Here is a 16,411-nt window from a genome sequence, read left to right as displayed (position 1 = left end):
TATTTTCTGGTAGTTGTACTTACTTCAGCCTTCCCTCATCATCCTCGTGCAAGTAATGGGGATAATTCCATCGTACAGATGTCCCTTTACAGCGGAGATCCAATGTCTGACCAGCTTTCACTGTCACTGTGTCACCAGCCTGCTGAAACTTCCCTCTCTGCAGGACCTGAGACAAAATGGACGCTGCTGCCTGCCTCTGGACTGAAGACGTAGACGGTTTAGCCTTCGACTGACGTTTTATAGGCTCCTGTTTGGGCTTCTTTGTGATAGATTTAGTAGACACTCCAACAGCTGTTTGTTTCGTTGCCTTTTTGTCTGTAGCCTTGTCTGGCTTTTGCTTGACATCGCATTCAGCTGTAGGTACAAATACAATTACTGTATGTGTAGTAAATTGTATTACATACAATCCTTTCACCTAAAGCTAAGTTTAGCCAGCCTTGGAAAGTGATAAAGTGGATAAATAATACATTATAAACTCAGGGCCGTCTTTTCGTATGGGCTCAATGGGCTCTTGCCCAAGGGCCCCAGGAATATAAGGGCCCTAGGCTGATAGCTGAGGGTCCCCTCTTTCCATGGGTACCAGAATTTTGAAAATTGGCCCTGTGGAACCGGAGATATCTGACTTGAAAGCAGTGGTCCCCAACCAAGCCTGTTAATTTCTCTTCCCAGCCTGATATCTCGGGTTTTGTCTGACTTATACCCCTTTTCCACTTACGAGCACGGGTCGCAGCCGGGAGCCTGACACGGGAGCTGCCCCCTGCTGCGACCCGTGCTCGGCCCCTTTCCCATCAGCAGTCACAACCCGGCATATGCCGGGTTGGTGACGCTTCTAGTGACGCGGCAGGGGCGGCGCAGGGAGATCACATGATCTCCCAGCGCCGCCCTTCCATACAGTGTAAATGGGAGCCGTGTCGCATCGACACGGCTCCCGTTTACACTACAACCCTACCCGGATCAGTCCTGTGTCCTACCCAGGTAAATAGCCGGGTAGGATTCACGGGTCACTTGATCCGGGTTTACCCTTTTCCACTTGCAAAAAACACGGGTAAATGGAATGCGCGCCCCCGTGCATTTACCCATGTTTTTTGAGCTAGTGGAAAAGGGGTATTAGAGTATTTCTGAGGGTATAATCCAAAAGCTGGAACTCTCCCCTTTCAGTAGACACAGGCAGCTTGTCTCTACTGTGCCCTGAATGACAGATATCAGCCTTCAAGCAGCTGGTCCCCGCTCCAGCTCCACACGCCTAATATGCAGTTTTAGATTTTCGTTGGTGGATTGCTCTGGCTCCTGAACTCTGATCCCCAAGTCCCCAGAACCTTCTGAAAGGTGGGACTCTCTAGTTTTTTATCCCATTCAATGCTAAGAAATATATTTTCAGGAACTTGAGATATCAGCAGTCAAGCAAGCTGCCCTCCCACCGGAAAATTATAAATATTAAGCCCACTCCACTATCCGCCCCTCCCCTACATATTATACACCACCTACCACTCTGGAAGTCATGTACCATTGCTTCTTCATTCAGCCCAATGCCTCCATCTACAGTTTAGCCCCATCTGTGCAGTAAAGGAGTAATTAGCAGAAATTACTGTTCCAGGTCCTACATGCTGAGCGGAAGATAGAACATCACCTACCGTCCGCGGGACATCAAAGCTGTGCTGATAGCACCCCCCATCCCTACCGCCGGAGGATGGGTAGGGGCCCCAGTGCATTACTGTGCCCAGGGGCCTACACTGCTGTTAAGACGGCCCTGTATAAACTACCAACCAATCAGCTCCTAACTGCCATTTTTCAAACACAGCCAGGAAAATGGCAGTTAGGGGCTGATTGGCTGGTACGCTATCTCTTTCCACTCTATCACTCTCTAAGGCTTAATACATCTCCCCCATATATATGGCTGCTCCATCTCTTTGAAAAAGAAAATGTACCATGATAAAGAAAAACATTTTGCATAGGTCAGTGTAACAAATGCTTTATTACCTTTTAAACAGCAAAACACAAAAAATTACTCTAGAGTATAAAATTCAACTAAAACCCTGAGTTTAGACTTATATTATCGATCATTTATAATGAATGCAGGTAGAAGGCATGTAGTAGTTACCCTTTACTTTCCACTGCAGCTCTGTTAACCCTAAATTATAATATATTACCCCAGCACTGCATTACAGACTGCTAAAGCCACATCTCACATCACAGTTTCCTAAGTGGATCTCATGGACATTGAGACTGCAGTCAGTTAAGCTGCTGTGATGTATATAATCATAAACACTCCAGTTAAGTCATGTAGTTTTAAGAACAGTTATATCACCCTGACCCCTCCCAATTGTGAACTAAGCTGAGTGGAACATACACAGGGATTCATCTGAATTCAGATGGAACTCTTGCACCAAGGATATAAATTCTACTGGCTTGAGAATAATTTCTCAAACTAAAAAAAAAAAAAAGCACAATAAAAATGCTGATAGTTTACATAGTACCTTTACGTAGATACTAAGTAATAAGACGCTTTCTAATGATATTTAAAGAAAATGTGAGTAGGAACATAGGGGGTCATTCCGAGTTGATCGCTCGCTAGCAGTTTTTAGTAGCCGTGCAAACACTAAGCCGCCGCCCTCTGGGAGTGTATTTTAGCTTAGCAGAAGTGTGAACGAAAGGATCGCAGAGCGGCTACAAAAAAAAATTGTGCAGTTTCAGAGTAGCTCCAGACCTACTCCTAGCTTGCGATCAATTCAGACTGTTCAGTTCCGGATTTGACGTCACAAACAGGCCCTGCGTTCGGCCAGCCATGCCTGCGTTTTTCCTGGCACGCCTGCGTTTTTTCAAACACTCCCGGAAAACGGTCAGTTGACACCCAGAAATGCCCCTTTCCTGTCAATCACTCTGCAGCTGGCATTGCGACTGAAAAGCGTCGCTAGACCTTGTGTAAAAATACATCGGCCGTTGTGAAAGTACGTCGCACGTGCGCACTGCGCCGCATACGCATGCGCAGAAGCGCCGCTTTTTCACTTAATCGCTGCGCTGCGAACAGTTTTCACTAGCGATCAACTCGGAATGACCCCCATAGTGAGGGTAGGACTGACAGTCAGAGTAGGACATTTTCTCCTGCGCCACTTCTGTTTGATGTCTGGTGAGCAATCACTGGGTTATAGTGCAAACCTGCCTACTCTCCCGAATTTCGGGTAGTTCATCCAGGAAAGTAGATCAACCACTTAGATCCAGCCACTTCCCTATATATGAAGTGGATGGCCCAGGGGACCGATGACGCAACTCTCAATCAATTGCATCAATGTGGCGCTACCTCCCCCTGTTGCCGCAAATTCGGCATTGACCAGCTGTGGGCAGTCTTACCCCACCATGATCTTCCAGATGGCCATCTTAAAATATGTCATCAAGTATGTCTCAGTGGCTTATGGCAATCAATCACATGCTGGTAAATGACAGCTAGAATTTGATTGGTTGCAGGGCTGCAATGTTGAGTCCTGGCAGAAGAGGGAGTGGCCAAGCATAGCGGTGGTGGCAATACCTCACAGTAAACATATTGGGGCCCAGCATAGAAGTACTTCCTGCTCTCAGTCATAAGGGGGTGTTGCCACATCATCTCAGGCTCATGGTTAAGCCTCCTTGGAAGGCCTGGACTTCCAGATAGACACGGTTATTTGTACCCACCCCCTTCCCCTCTCGGTGCCCCTGATTGGTTGCTATAGGTTACAGCACAGATGACATGTGCCTTAGGCATATGCCTCTATATTTAATAACGCTTTATACTTTTGAATGAATATTCTGTTTGATAAACCCATAAATTGATAAACTCTAAGACAGTACAGTATGCAGCCTTGCTTAGGCTCCGACTTGAGAGATTTAGAAAGAGGGGAAGTTACATTTACAGTGAAATCTGTGCTCCTTTTATACAGTGCCCCCCTTTGTGTATTGAGTTGCATTAGGAATATTGCCCATATCTGGAATATAACTAGGACAGACAGGTCTTACCTATAATGAAGAGGCTGGGCAGCAGGATCAGGAACACTCTGTAATCCATGGCTGTGCAATGTAGAATCCTGGAAATTCCACTACAGAGTGTGAGGAGGGTCTCAGTCTGTGTACAGTGCAGCTATGGACAGGGCAGAGGATTCCAGCCGCCAGGGAGGAGGGGAGGTGCAGCGAGGGGACATGGCAGGGAGGTGGGGAGATGGAAGAGAGGTGGGATTGTATTCAGGGATAAATTCACAGTTCACGTTGCTTTAGGGTTGGCGATTTAATATCAGGTAGAAGGGGCCATGCAGGAGGGTCAGGATGTGACCAGCTGTAGCCCCCGGTAGAAAGGGAGATTCATCTTCCAGTGACTACTGTGATACACCATGGGCCAAATGTAATAGAGTGAGAGTTTCAGAAAGTGAGAGATTTGGTAAGGTTTTGCAGGTTTTTTTAAAAGTGGCAACTATTTACACAGCAAGAGCAACCTGGGCCAAAATTTACTAATATTCGTGTTTGAGTCGGTTTGTGTAGTGTTTAAGCTCGTTTTGTATCGGGTGCATTTTCATGCAACTTTTTGAAACTATATACGCCAAGTTACTAAGCATTCGAGTTTTTTGTTTTCCCTTTATTGATGCCAGTCGGTTTTTTTGGCACATTTGCGGCCGTCATTGTCGTTTGCGTACGTGTTTTTGTTGTTTTTGTTGGGTTCTTTTCTAAGTTAAACGCGGCAGTGTTTTTTTTTTCCCGCGGCCGCATTTTCACTTTTAGTTTCGATTTTCATCCCCGTTCATGATTGGTTGTGTTTCAAATGGTAGGAGTGTCTGTGCGCAACCATATAAATACGCCCCAAACCGTCCGCACCTCGTGGGTTTAGTTAGTGGTGAGGAAGGAGGTTGTGCTGTGGAGGTTGGTGAGGAGTTGGTTTGGTGAGGATTTTTTTGGGCGATTTCTGAGTGTAGTATTGTGTTTGAAAGTAGTCGTCATTCTTGTAGTCTTGTTTTTTGTGGTTTTGTCTAATTTTTGGTCCAAGTATTTTTTTATTTATAGTCCCTTGTCAGTGTGTGTGTGTGTGTGTGTGTGTGTGTGTGTGTGTGTGTGTGTGTGTGTGTGTGTGTGTGTGTGTGTGTGTGTGATTTGTGCAGTGGTAGTGGAGGAGTGTGTTGTTTGTCTTTTTATTTTTCTGTGTTAAGTGTTTAGACACACAATTATGTGTGACTCAGAGGTGGGTGAGGTGGAGGGTGTGAGTGAGGGGGAGGAGGTCGGTCAGGTGGAGGAGGTGAGTGTGAGTGAGGTTAGTGAGGTGGAGGAGGCGGGTGAGGTTGCTGCAGCAGCCTCAAGTGACAGTGATAGTGACAGTCAGAGTGCTCCGCAGCCACGCACCACTACTAAGACTGGGCGTAATGTAAAGTTTAGTTATGCAGAAAATGTGGCATTGGTGCAGGAGCTGATGAAGTATCAGCGGCAGCTATTTGGGCCTGAGTCCGCCAAGGTGCCAACACGGAGGAAGACGGTGTTGTGGGCGAAAGTAGTTGCTGCTGTAAATAGTGAGGGGGTGGTGAAGCGGACGGAGGACACGTGCCGCAAACGGTACTATGACATAAAGCGACGTGTCAAGTCCAAAATGGCCAATGAGGCGAAGTCGGCTAGCAAAACCGGTGGTGGTCTGCCCTTTATTGCCACATATCTGGACTATGAGGAGCCCATGCGGACTATAATCCCTCCAGAAGTAGTTTCTGCAACCCATGTCCGGGATTCCGATCGCCCCAGGAAGGATGGTGAGCATGTGTATTTGCCTTAACATTCTATGACATTACTTCTGGCTTACTGTATGTTTTAAATGTGTGTCATGTGACGTTGCATATTACTCCCATCTTCAAGTGTGTGTCATCAAATACATTGTTTTGGGTCATGTTTCATACAAAAGTCAATGTAACGTCTTACTTGCTTGTATGTCATGTGGTTTTTGGACAGTACATTTTCCATGTGTAGTTTGGACTTGGTGTGTCATTTAATTGTCCAGCAATAATGTTTTACTTTTGCACATTGTACATTATAAAAGTTGGACTATGTTTTTTATTTCAGTTATCCATGTGCAATGTTTCCAAATCAGTGGTTGATATGTTAGAGGCTGGAGTAGTGCAAAGTGTCTTTGAAGGCAGTTACATGTGTAATTTCATTAGTACTCAATGTAATATTGTTTAAGTCAAGGCCACTATTTGCTGTTTCATTTTGAGTCTGTATTTGTACACTGACACAACAACTGCAGACTTAGTTACCTTATATCGTGGTAATGTGTGTTTGGAGTGCCACAGACCTATTTCTATATTGCATCTGTAATTTTTTTCCTTTTATTAGAAAATGAAGCTGTGTGTGTTTTGGCTTGTTAGTGTATGTTTTTGGAATTGTGCCCTATGTCTGTGTCCTGTATATGATTCTCTGTGTTGCACTTTCCATAGTGCATATGGCTATTGGACAATGTTTTGGGTTTGATGTTGTGCTTTTTGTGTTTAATGTCCTTATTTTTAAATTCATAATAAAACCTCAATTTTTTAAAGATGGAATGTTTATAAGCATAATGGGTGGATGTATTAACAATAGCATGATTTTATTTTTTTTGGGGGGGGATTTACAGTGTTGAAAAAAAGCAGTACTGGTCGTCCTACAGTCACTCCCATCACATCTGATGATGATGATGATGCTGCGGAAGCAGGTAAAGTGTCCATTGTAGTATAGGTTAGGTTTGTAAATGAATGGCCATAACAAAATGTCACTTTCAATACTAGGTCCATCCAAAGAAGTCTTAACCAGCAGAAGGCGCACTTCTGGAACACACCACAAAAAACATCTGCCAGCAAAGAAAGCAAGGTCTGATGTCCAGGGCCAACCACAGCAGGCTACCCCGCCACGAAGATTATCTACTGTTTGTTCGGTGCCCCCACAAATTTTGGACACACCTCCAAGACGCCAACCACACTCCCGTCATCTTGATTGTGAGTAACAAACTGTGATAACAATTAAAAATGTCAGATCTTTAAAAAACCATTTACTTAAACTCATTAAGTAAATACCCATCAAAATCTGCTATACTTACCCAAGTCAGTAAAACATGAAATGGAAACCTAACAAAATGGCCTTCACAACATCCAGTAAAGATATGTATGTCCACATCAGCCATACAGTAGCACAATGTGTGGAAGATGCTGCAACAGAAACTCATGTGTAAGCTTTGCAACTAGTAAAGTTGTTAGAATCATTTACACATGTGTGTTTGTCCTAACATTGCCAACTGCATACAAAAACATTACTATGTTTTGGTTGGAGACACTATAAGCCAACACATTATGGATTACAATGTGTTTTTAGGCAGGAGTATGTCTGATGTACTATACAACTCATGTGTTTGCTTTCAGAATGAAGTAACCAGACACATTTGCCACAAACAGGCATATGTATGTATGTATTTAAGTAATGAGTGATGATGTTGCTAGGCCGGATATCTGAAAGCACCAGTCCATTACATGTGTTCCATGTTTAGTGCTTTGTACCAATGTATTAAACATATGGATAAGTAACGGATAAATGTTTTTAATTTCAGCTTCTAGTCCTGGTACAAGCATCCCTCCGCAACAACAGCAACACAGTGACATGGATGACACAATCATGTTAGAAATGCATCCAGTAATCGAAGGAATCAGCCCCCCAGCACCTGTGAGTACTCCACCACAGCAAAGCACACCACCGCCCCAACACAGCCAAACAACACCAGTAACACAAGGCCCTGATCAAGTGTTCTGGACCATTTGGGCTAGACAGCAGGCCACTAATGAAGATTGCCTGCGTAGGCAGACCCAAATGTTTGCAAGCCTACCATCTCACCTCAGACGAATCAGCAGAAATCTGAGTAGACAAAATGAAACAAACACAAGAATTGCAAATACCATGGAAATCATGCATGCAGACATTACACATGTCATGGGCAACTTACAGCGCATAATGGAAGAACAGCACAGACAACAGCAAAGCTATATCAACATTTTAGAAAGCAATCAAATGATCAATGAATCCATGTCCAGAATTGTAGACAATCAAAATGCTGCAACACGTGAACTCAATGCCACCCTCACTAACCTCAATGAAACACTCAGATCCCTGCAGCAACAGCAAACAAGCAGCAGTTCTGGTACGACTACTCCAAATGTAACGCCAGTGTCATCACCACCAAGGCGCTCCACCAGAGCACGCCAACACGACAGTGGTAAAGGCAAAGGCCAAGACAAGCAACCACCCAAATAAACATAAAAAAAACACCTATTTCTTTAAAGAGAAGAGAAACAAAACACTTACCAAGTGTATGATTAACAGAATATAAATAACACTTAGCTCCTTGACAATTTGTACAACATCATTAATTATAACTGGTACAAACAACAACAGGAATTTTGTACGCACATTTCTTCTTTATCATCTTTGTATTGTTTTGTTAGCAGGAAACTGTTGTTTGAGCTGCACATAGATGTTAGCATGCAGAAAGCAGACCACTTGATTTTTTTCTAATCATTACTCTTTCTAGATTCTAATCATTCTTTGAGCCAGCAGACACACTAATTGGCAGCCAGGCAGATTGTCTTAAGCAGGCAGAAAGCAGACCACTTGTTTTTTTTCTAATCATTACTCTTTCTAGATTCTAATCATTCTTTGAGCCAGAGGACAGACTAATTGGCAGCCAGGCAGATTCATCCATGACCAATACAATTTACAATGTGAATTGTAACTGTTTAACATTTCTTCTCTAGATGAATTGACAAGAAAAACACAATTGAGTTGGCTAAAAGTGTCCTAATATGTTGGGGGTAATATTTAGATAATTCAGTCCGAAAATGACTGACATTATTGTTGTGCCATGTTTGTGTGTGTTAAAAATAAGTAATCAGATTTAAAAACATGATGCAGAAACAACAACATTTGAAATATTTGAAAGTTGAACACAAATGTGTGTAATAATGGATATATGTTGAAAAATGTGTATTGCCTTACAAATCTACAAGTTTTGGGCAGCAAACATAAGGAAATAAATTATTTTGCATGAGAGAAGTTTGTGTCCCTTTTATAGGCATCCTAATTCAGATTAGAATGTTTTGTAAGTGTCAACACATGTAAACACGGCTGAAAAAAGCAGGTTTATTTTTTTGCAGCTTTTTTTACCGATTCGCAAAAAAATACGACCGCAATTGAGCACTCAGAAACTAACACCCAAATACGAATGAATAGTGAATTCACGTATTGTATGAAATAACAGCCGTGTTTGACCGATGGTCTATTCATTCGTATTTCGGAACTTTGCAAATCAAACCATTACGAATAGTCCAAACACTGCCGAGATTGGTGCTTAGTGAATTCCCGGATTGGGACTTTGAAAAAACCCCCACAAATCGGACAAACTCGAATTCTTAGTAAATATTGGCCCTGGTTTTTTTCTAGCCAAATGCACCCCCCCATAAATATAAAAAGAAAAAGAATGAGCGTGCTCCTGGCAAGGGGGCGTGGCCTAGTTAAATGGGTGTGGTCTCATTAAAATGGATGTGGCCTCGTCTGATCTCATCATCACGGCCACCACAGGAAAAAAAAAAAGTCCCCATTTTACACAGTACGCCAGGCAAGTGTCCCCATTTTACACAGTACGGCAGGCAAGAGTCCCCATTTTACACATTACGGCAGGCAAGAGTCCCCATTTTACACAGTACGGCAGGCAAGAGTCCCCATTTCTCTTACGTCTTAGAGGATGCTGGGGTTCATATTAGTACCATGGGGTATAGACGGGTCCAACAGGAGCCGTTGGCACTTTAAGAGTTTAAGAGTGTGGGCTGGCTCCTCCCTCTATGCCCCTCCTACCAGACTCAGTTTAGAAAATGTGCCCGGAGGAGCTGGTCACAGCTAGGGGATCTCTACAGAGCTTTCTTAGAAAAAGTTTATTTTAGAGTTTATTTTTTTACAGGAGGCTGTTGGCAACAGCCTGCCTGCAATGAGGGATTGAGTGTGGGAGCAGTGTCCGCCCTACGGGGTCTGAGCCACTGTCTCCGCTGACTGGACATTGAGCACCAGAGGGGACAGATCGCTCCCCGCCACAGCCCAAACGCTCACCCCGGCAGCCAGCCGCCACCCCCTTGCAGAGCTGAAGTGTGGCGAGTGAGTCACTGTCCCCTCTCACAAGTGGAGGGTCAGTGTGAAGATGGCGGCTTAAGGGTAGGAGCTCAGTATTAACTGCGCTCCCGGACAGCTCAGCGGTACTTCGGTGCGGCGCTGTGAGGGTCGCCCTGAACCAGCACCTGACCCTACACTGACCAAATCAAGCCTGTCGGGGTCTGCGGATCTCAGCCAGCAAAAAATCCTCAGGTCAGTATAATCTCAGAAGAGCGGGAAGACAGCGCCATTAAGGGGGCGGAGCTTCTTCTCAGAGCAGACCCAGCAGCGTTCAGCGCCATTTTCCTGCCTGCAGCACACTGCCAGTGGAAGAACAGGTCCCTCCAGAGCTATCTGTACAGTACCAGGGGATTGTAGAAGGGAGGGGAGGCTGTGTAAAGACTGTGTCACCTATTAAGGGACACAGTCAGCGCTGGTTTGGGGTCTCCCTATACCTATAATAGCGCTGTGTGTGGGTTGGCTCCAATCTCTGTGTCTCTCTGCCATTCTTGGGGGGAAACTCTGTCTGCCCAGTATCCTGTGTGTATGTGGGGTGATTGGTGTGTATTTGCAAACATGTCTAGAGACTCTATTTTAGAGATGAGCGGGTTCGGTTTCTCTGAATCCGAACCCGCCCGAACTTCATGTTTTTTTACACGGGTCCGAGCGACTCGGATCTTCCCGCCTTGCTCGGTTAACCCGAGCGCGCCCGAACGTCATCATCACGCTGTCGGATTCTCGCGAGGCTCGGATTCTATCGCGAGACTCGGATTCTATATAAGGAGCCGCGCGTCGCGGCCATTTTCACACGTGCATTGAGATTGATAGGGAGAGGACGTGGCTGGCGTCCTCTCCGTTTAGAAATTAAAATAGATAGGAGAGTGAGAGTGAGAGTGAGACACTTCATTTACTTACTGGAGCTTAGGAGGAGTTATACTAGTGACTGATGACCAGTGACCTGACCCACCAGTGCAGTTTTATAATTTATTATTATTTAATAATCCGTTCTGTTCTTGTTCTCTGCCTGAAAAAAACGATACACAGTGACTCAGTCACACTCACATACCATATCTGTGCTCAGCCCAGTGTGCTGCATCATCTATGTATAATATCTGACTGTGCTCACACAGCTTAATTGTGGGGGAGACTGGGGAGCAGTTATAGGTTATAGCAGGAGCCAGGAGTACATATTAAACAGTGCACACTTTTGCTGCCAGAGTGCCACTGCCAGTGTGACTGACCACTGACCACTGTGACCAGTGACCTGACCACACTGACCACCAGTATAGTATATTGTGATTGTCTGCCTGAAAAAGTACACTCGTCGTGTGACTTGTGTGGTGTTTTTTTATTCTATAAAAATTAAAAAACTCATTCTGCTGACAGACAGTGTCCAGCAGGTCCCTCATTATATAATATATACCTGTCCGGCTGCAGTAGTGATATATATATATTTTTTATATCATTATTTATCATCCAGTCTATACTAGCAGCAGACACAGTACGGTAGTTCACGGCTGTAGCTACCTCTGTGTCGGCACTCGGCAGTCCATCCATAATTGTATACCACCTACCCGTGGTTTTTTTTTTCTTCTTTATACATACTACATCTCATTATCATCCAGTCTATATTAACAGCAGACACAGTACAGTACGGTAGTCCACGGCTGTAGCTACCTCTGTGTCGGCACTCGGCAGTCCATCCATAATTGTATACCACCTACCCGTGTTTTTTTTTTCTTTCTTCTTTATACATACTACATCTCATTATCATCCAGTCTATATTAGCAGCAGACACAGTACAGTACGGTAGTCCACGGCTGTAGCTACCTCTGTGTCGGCACTCGGCAGTCCATCCATAATTGTATACCACCTACCCATGGTTTTTTTTTCTTTCTTCTTTATACATACTACATCTCATTATCATCCAGTCTATATTAGCAGCAGACACAGTACAGTACGGTAGTCCACGGCTGTAGCTATCTCTGTGTCGGCACTCGGCAGTCCATCCATAATTGTATACCACCTACCCGTGGTTTTTTTTTTCTTTCTTCTTTATACATACATCTCATTATCAACCAGTCTATATTAGCAGCAGACACAGTACGGTAGTCCACGGCTGTAGCTACCTCTGTGTCGGCACTCGGCAGTCCATCCATAATTGTATACCACCTACCCGTGGTTTTTTTTTTCTTTCTTCTTTATACATACTACATCTCATTATCATCCAGTCTATATTAGCAGCAGACACAGTACAGTACGGTAGTCCACGGCTGTAGCTACCTCTGTGTCGGCACTCGGCAGTCCATCCATAATTGTATACCACCTACCCGTGGTTTTTTTTTCTTTCTTCTTTATACATACTACATCTCATTATCATCCAGTCTATATTAGCAGCAGACACAGTACAGTACGGTAGTCCACGGCTGTAGCTATCTCTGTGTCGGCACTCGGCAGTCCATCCATAATTGTATACCACCTACCCGTGGTTTTTTTTTTCTTTCTTCTTTATACATACTACATCTCATTATCAACCAGTCTATATTAGCAGCAGACACAGTACGGTAGTTCACGGCTGTAGCTACCTCTGTGTCGGCACTCGGCAGTCCATCCATAATTGTATACCACCTACCCGTGGTTTTTTTTTCTTTCTTCTTTATACATACTACATCTCATTATCATCCAGTCTATATTAGCAGCAGACACAGTACAGTACGGTAGTCCACGGCTGTAGCTACCTCTGTGTCGGCACTCGGCAGTCCATCCATAATTGTATACCACCTACCCGTGGTTTTTTTTTCTTTCTTCTTTATACATACTACATCTCATTATCATCCAGTCTATATTAGCAGCAGACACAGTACAGTACGGTAGTCCACGGCTGTAGCTACCTCTGTGTCGGCACTCGGCAGTCCATCCATAATTGTATACCACCTACCCGTGGTTTTTTTCTTTCTTTCTTCTTTATACATACTACATCTCATTATCAACCAGTCTATATTAGCAGCAGACACAGTACGGTAGTTCACGGCTGTAGCTACCTCTGTGTCGGCACTCGGCAGTCCATCCATAATTGTATACCACCTACCCGTGGTTTTTTTTTCTTTCTTCTTTATACATACTACATCTCATTATCATCCAGTCTATATTAGCAGCAGACACAGTACAGTACGGTAGTCCACGGCTGTAGCTACCTCTGTGTCGGCACTCGGCAGTCCATCCATAATTGTATACCACCTACCCGTGGTTTTTTTTTTCTTTCTTCTTTATACATACTACATCTCATTATCAACCAGTCTATATTAGCAGCAGACACAGTACGGTAGTTCACGGCTGTAGCTACCTCTGTGTCGGCATTCGGCAGTCCATCCATAATTGTATACTAGTATCCATCCATCTCCATTGTTTACCTGAGGTGCCTTTTAGTTGTGCCTATTAAAATATGGAGAACAAAAATGTTGAGGTTCCAAAATTAGGGAAAGATCAAGATCCACTTCCACCTCGTGCTGAAGCTGCTGCCACTAGTCATGGCCGAGACGATGAAATGCCAGCAACGTCGCCTGCCAAGGCCGATGCCCAATGTCATAGTACAGAGCATGTCAAATCCAAAACACCAAATATCAGTAAAAAAAGGACTCCAAAACCTAAAATAAAATTGTCGGAGGAGAAGCGTAAACTTGCCAATATGCCATTTACCACACGGAGTGGCAAGGAACGGCTGAGGCCCTGGCCTATGTTCATGGCTAGTGGTTCAGCTTCACATGAGGATGGAAGCACTCAGCCTCTCGCTAGAAAACTGAAAAGACTCAAGCTGGCAAAAGCACCGCAAAGAACTGTGCGTTCTTCGAAATCCCAAATCCACAAGGAGAGTCCAATTGTGTCGGTTGCGATGCCTGACCTTCCCAACACTGGACGTGAAGAGCATGCGCCTTCCACCATTTGCACGCCCCCTGCAAGTGCTGGAAGGAGCACCCGCAGTCCAGTTCCTGATAGTCAGATTGAAGATGTCAGTGTTGAAGTACACCAGGATGAGGAGGATATGGGTGTTGCTGGCGCTGGGGAGGAAATTGACCAGGAGGATTCTGATGGTGAGGTGGTTTGTTTAAGTCAGGCACCCGGGGAGACACCTGTTGTCCGTGGGAGGAATATGGCCGTTGACATGCCTGGTGAAAATACCAAAAAAATCAGCTCTTCAGTGTGGAGGTATTTCAACAGAAAAGCGGACAACAGGTGTCAAGCCGTGTGTTGCCTTTGTCAAGCTGTAATAAGTAGGGGTAAGGACGTTAACCACCTCGGAACATCCTCCCTTATACGTCACCTGCAGCGCATTCATAATAAGTCAGTGACAAGTTCAAAAACTTTGGGCGACAGCGGAAGCAGTCCACTGACCAGTAAATCCCTTCCTCTTGTAACCAAGCTCACGCAAACCACCCCACCAACTCCCTCAGTGTCAATTTCCTCCTTCCCCAGGAATGCCAATAGTCCTGCAGGCCATGTCACTGGCAATTCTGACGAGTCCTCTCCTGCCTGGGATTCCTCCGATGCATCCTTGCGTGTAACGCCTACTGCTGCTGGCGCTGCTGTTGTTGCTGCTGGGAGTCGATGGTCATCCCAGAGGGGAAGTCGTAAGCCCACTTGTACTACTTCCAGTAAGCAATTGACTGTCCTACAGTCCTTTGCGAGGAAGATGAAATATCACAGCAGTCATCCTGCTGCAAAGCGGATAACTGAGGCCTTGACAACTATGTTGGTGTTAGACGTGCGTCCGGTATCCGCCGTTAGTTCACAGGGAACTAGACAATTTATTGAGGCAGTGTGCCCCCGTTTCCAAATACCATCTAGGTTCCACTTCTCTAGGCAGGCGATACCGAGAATGTACACGGACGTCAGAAAAAGACTCACCAGTGTCCTAAAAAATGCAGTTGTACCCAATGTCCACTTAACCACGGACATGTGGACAAGTGGAGCAGGGCAGGGTCAGGACTATATGACTGTGACAGCCCACTGGGTAGATGTATGGACTCCCGCCGCAAGAACAGCAGCGGCGGCACCAGTAGCAGCATCTCGCAAACACCAACTCTTTCCTAGGCAGGCTACGCTTTGTATCACCGCTTTCCAGAATACGCACACAGCTGAAAACCTCTTACGGCAACTGAGGAAGATCATCGCGGAATGGCTTACCCCAATTGGACTCTCCTGTGGATTTGTGGCATCGGACAACGCCAGCAATATTGTGTGTGCATTAAATATGGGCAAATTCCAGCACGTCCCATGTTTTGCACATACCTTGAATTTGGTGGTGCAGAATTTTTTAAAAAACGAGAGGGGCGTGCAAGAGATGCTGTCGGTGGCCAGAAGAATTGCGGGACACTTTCGGCGTACAGGCACCACGTACAGAAGACTGGAGCAACACCAAAAACGCCTGAACCTGCCCTGCCATCATCTGAAGCAAGAAGTGGTAACGAGGTGGAATTCAACCCTCTATATGCTTCAGAGGTTGGAGGAGCAGCAAAAGGCCATTCAAGCCTATACAACTGACCACGATATAGGAGGTGGAATGCACCTATCTCAAGCGCAGTGGAGAATGATTTCAACGTTGTGCAAGGTTCTGCAACCTTTTGAACTTGCCACACGTGAAGTCAGTTCAGACACTGCCAGCCTGAGTCAGGTCATTCCCCTCATCAGGCTTTTGCAGAAGAAGCTGGAGACATTGAAGGAGGAGCTAACACGGAGCGATTCCGCTAGGCATGTGGGACTTGTGGATGGAGCCCTTAATTCGCTTAACAAGGATTCACGGGTGGTCAATCTGTTGAAATCAGAGCACTACATTTTGGCCACCGTGCTCGATCCTAGATTTAAAACCTACGTTGTATCTCTCTTTCCGGCAGACACAAGTCTGCAGGGGTTCAAAGAACTGCTGGTGAGAAAATTGTCAAGTCAAGCGGAACGCGACCTGTCAACATCTCCTCATTCACATTCTCCCGCAACTGGGGGTGCGAGGAAAAGGCTCAGAATTCCGAGCCCACCCGCTGGCGGTGATGCAGGGCAGTCTGGAGCGACTGCTGATGCTGACATCTGGTCCGGACTGAAGGACCTGACAACGATTACGGACATGTCGTCTACTGTCACTGCATATGATTCTCTCACCATTGAAAGAATGGTGGAGGATTATATGAGTGACCGCATCCAAGTAGGCACGTCAGACAGTCCGTACGTATACTGGCAGGAAAAAGAGGCAATTTGGAGGCCCTTGCACAAACTGGCT

General features: G+C 45.2%; 1 protein-coding gene across 2 annotated transcripts in view; it reads right to left on the bottom strand.

Annotated features, from left to right (window-relative positions):
- Positions 1-16,411, bottom strand: part of LOC134933470 (platelet-derived growth factor receptor-like protein) — a 97,778-nt gene that overhangs the window by 50,750 nt on the left and 30,617 nt on the right. Inside the window, exons 1-2 of one of the 2 annotated variants that reach the window (XM_063928696.1) lie at positions 3,985-4,115; positions 24-354 (exon numbers count right to left, since the gene is read on the bottom strand). In XM_063928696.1, the coding sequence (XP_063784766.1) occupies positions 24-354; positions 3,985-4,033 (380 nt within the window). In that variant the 5' untranslated portion in view covers positions 4,034-4,115. Of the gene's footprint in view, positions 1-23; positions 355-3,984; positions 4,116-16,411 lie in introns of those variants that run through there. The other variant, XM_063928697.1, reaches the window with a different exon arrangement.

This window comes from Pseudophryne corroboree, chromosome 6, assembly GCF_028390025.1.
Source record: "Pseudophryne corroboree isolate aPseCor3 chromosome 6, aPseCor3.hap2, whole genome shotgun sequence".
Lineage (NCBI taxonomy): Eukaryota > Metazoa > Chordata > Amphibia > Anura > Myobatrachidae > Pseudophryne > Pseudophryne corroboree.
The sequence above is the reverse complement of the archived record's forward strand: the minus strand, read 5'-3'. Positions and strand labels throughout refer to the sequence as shown.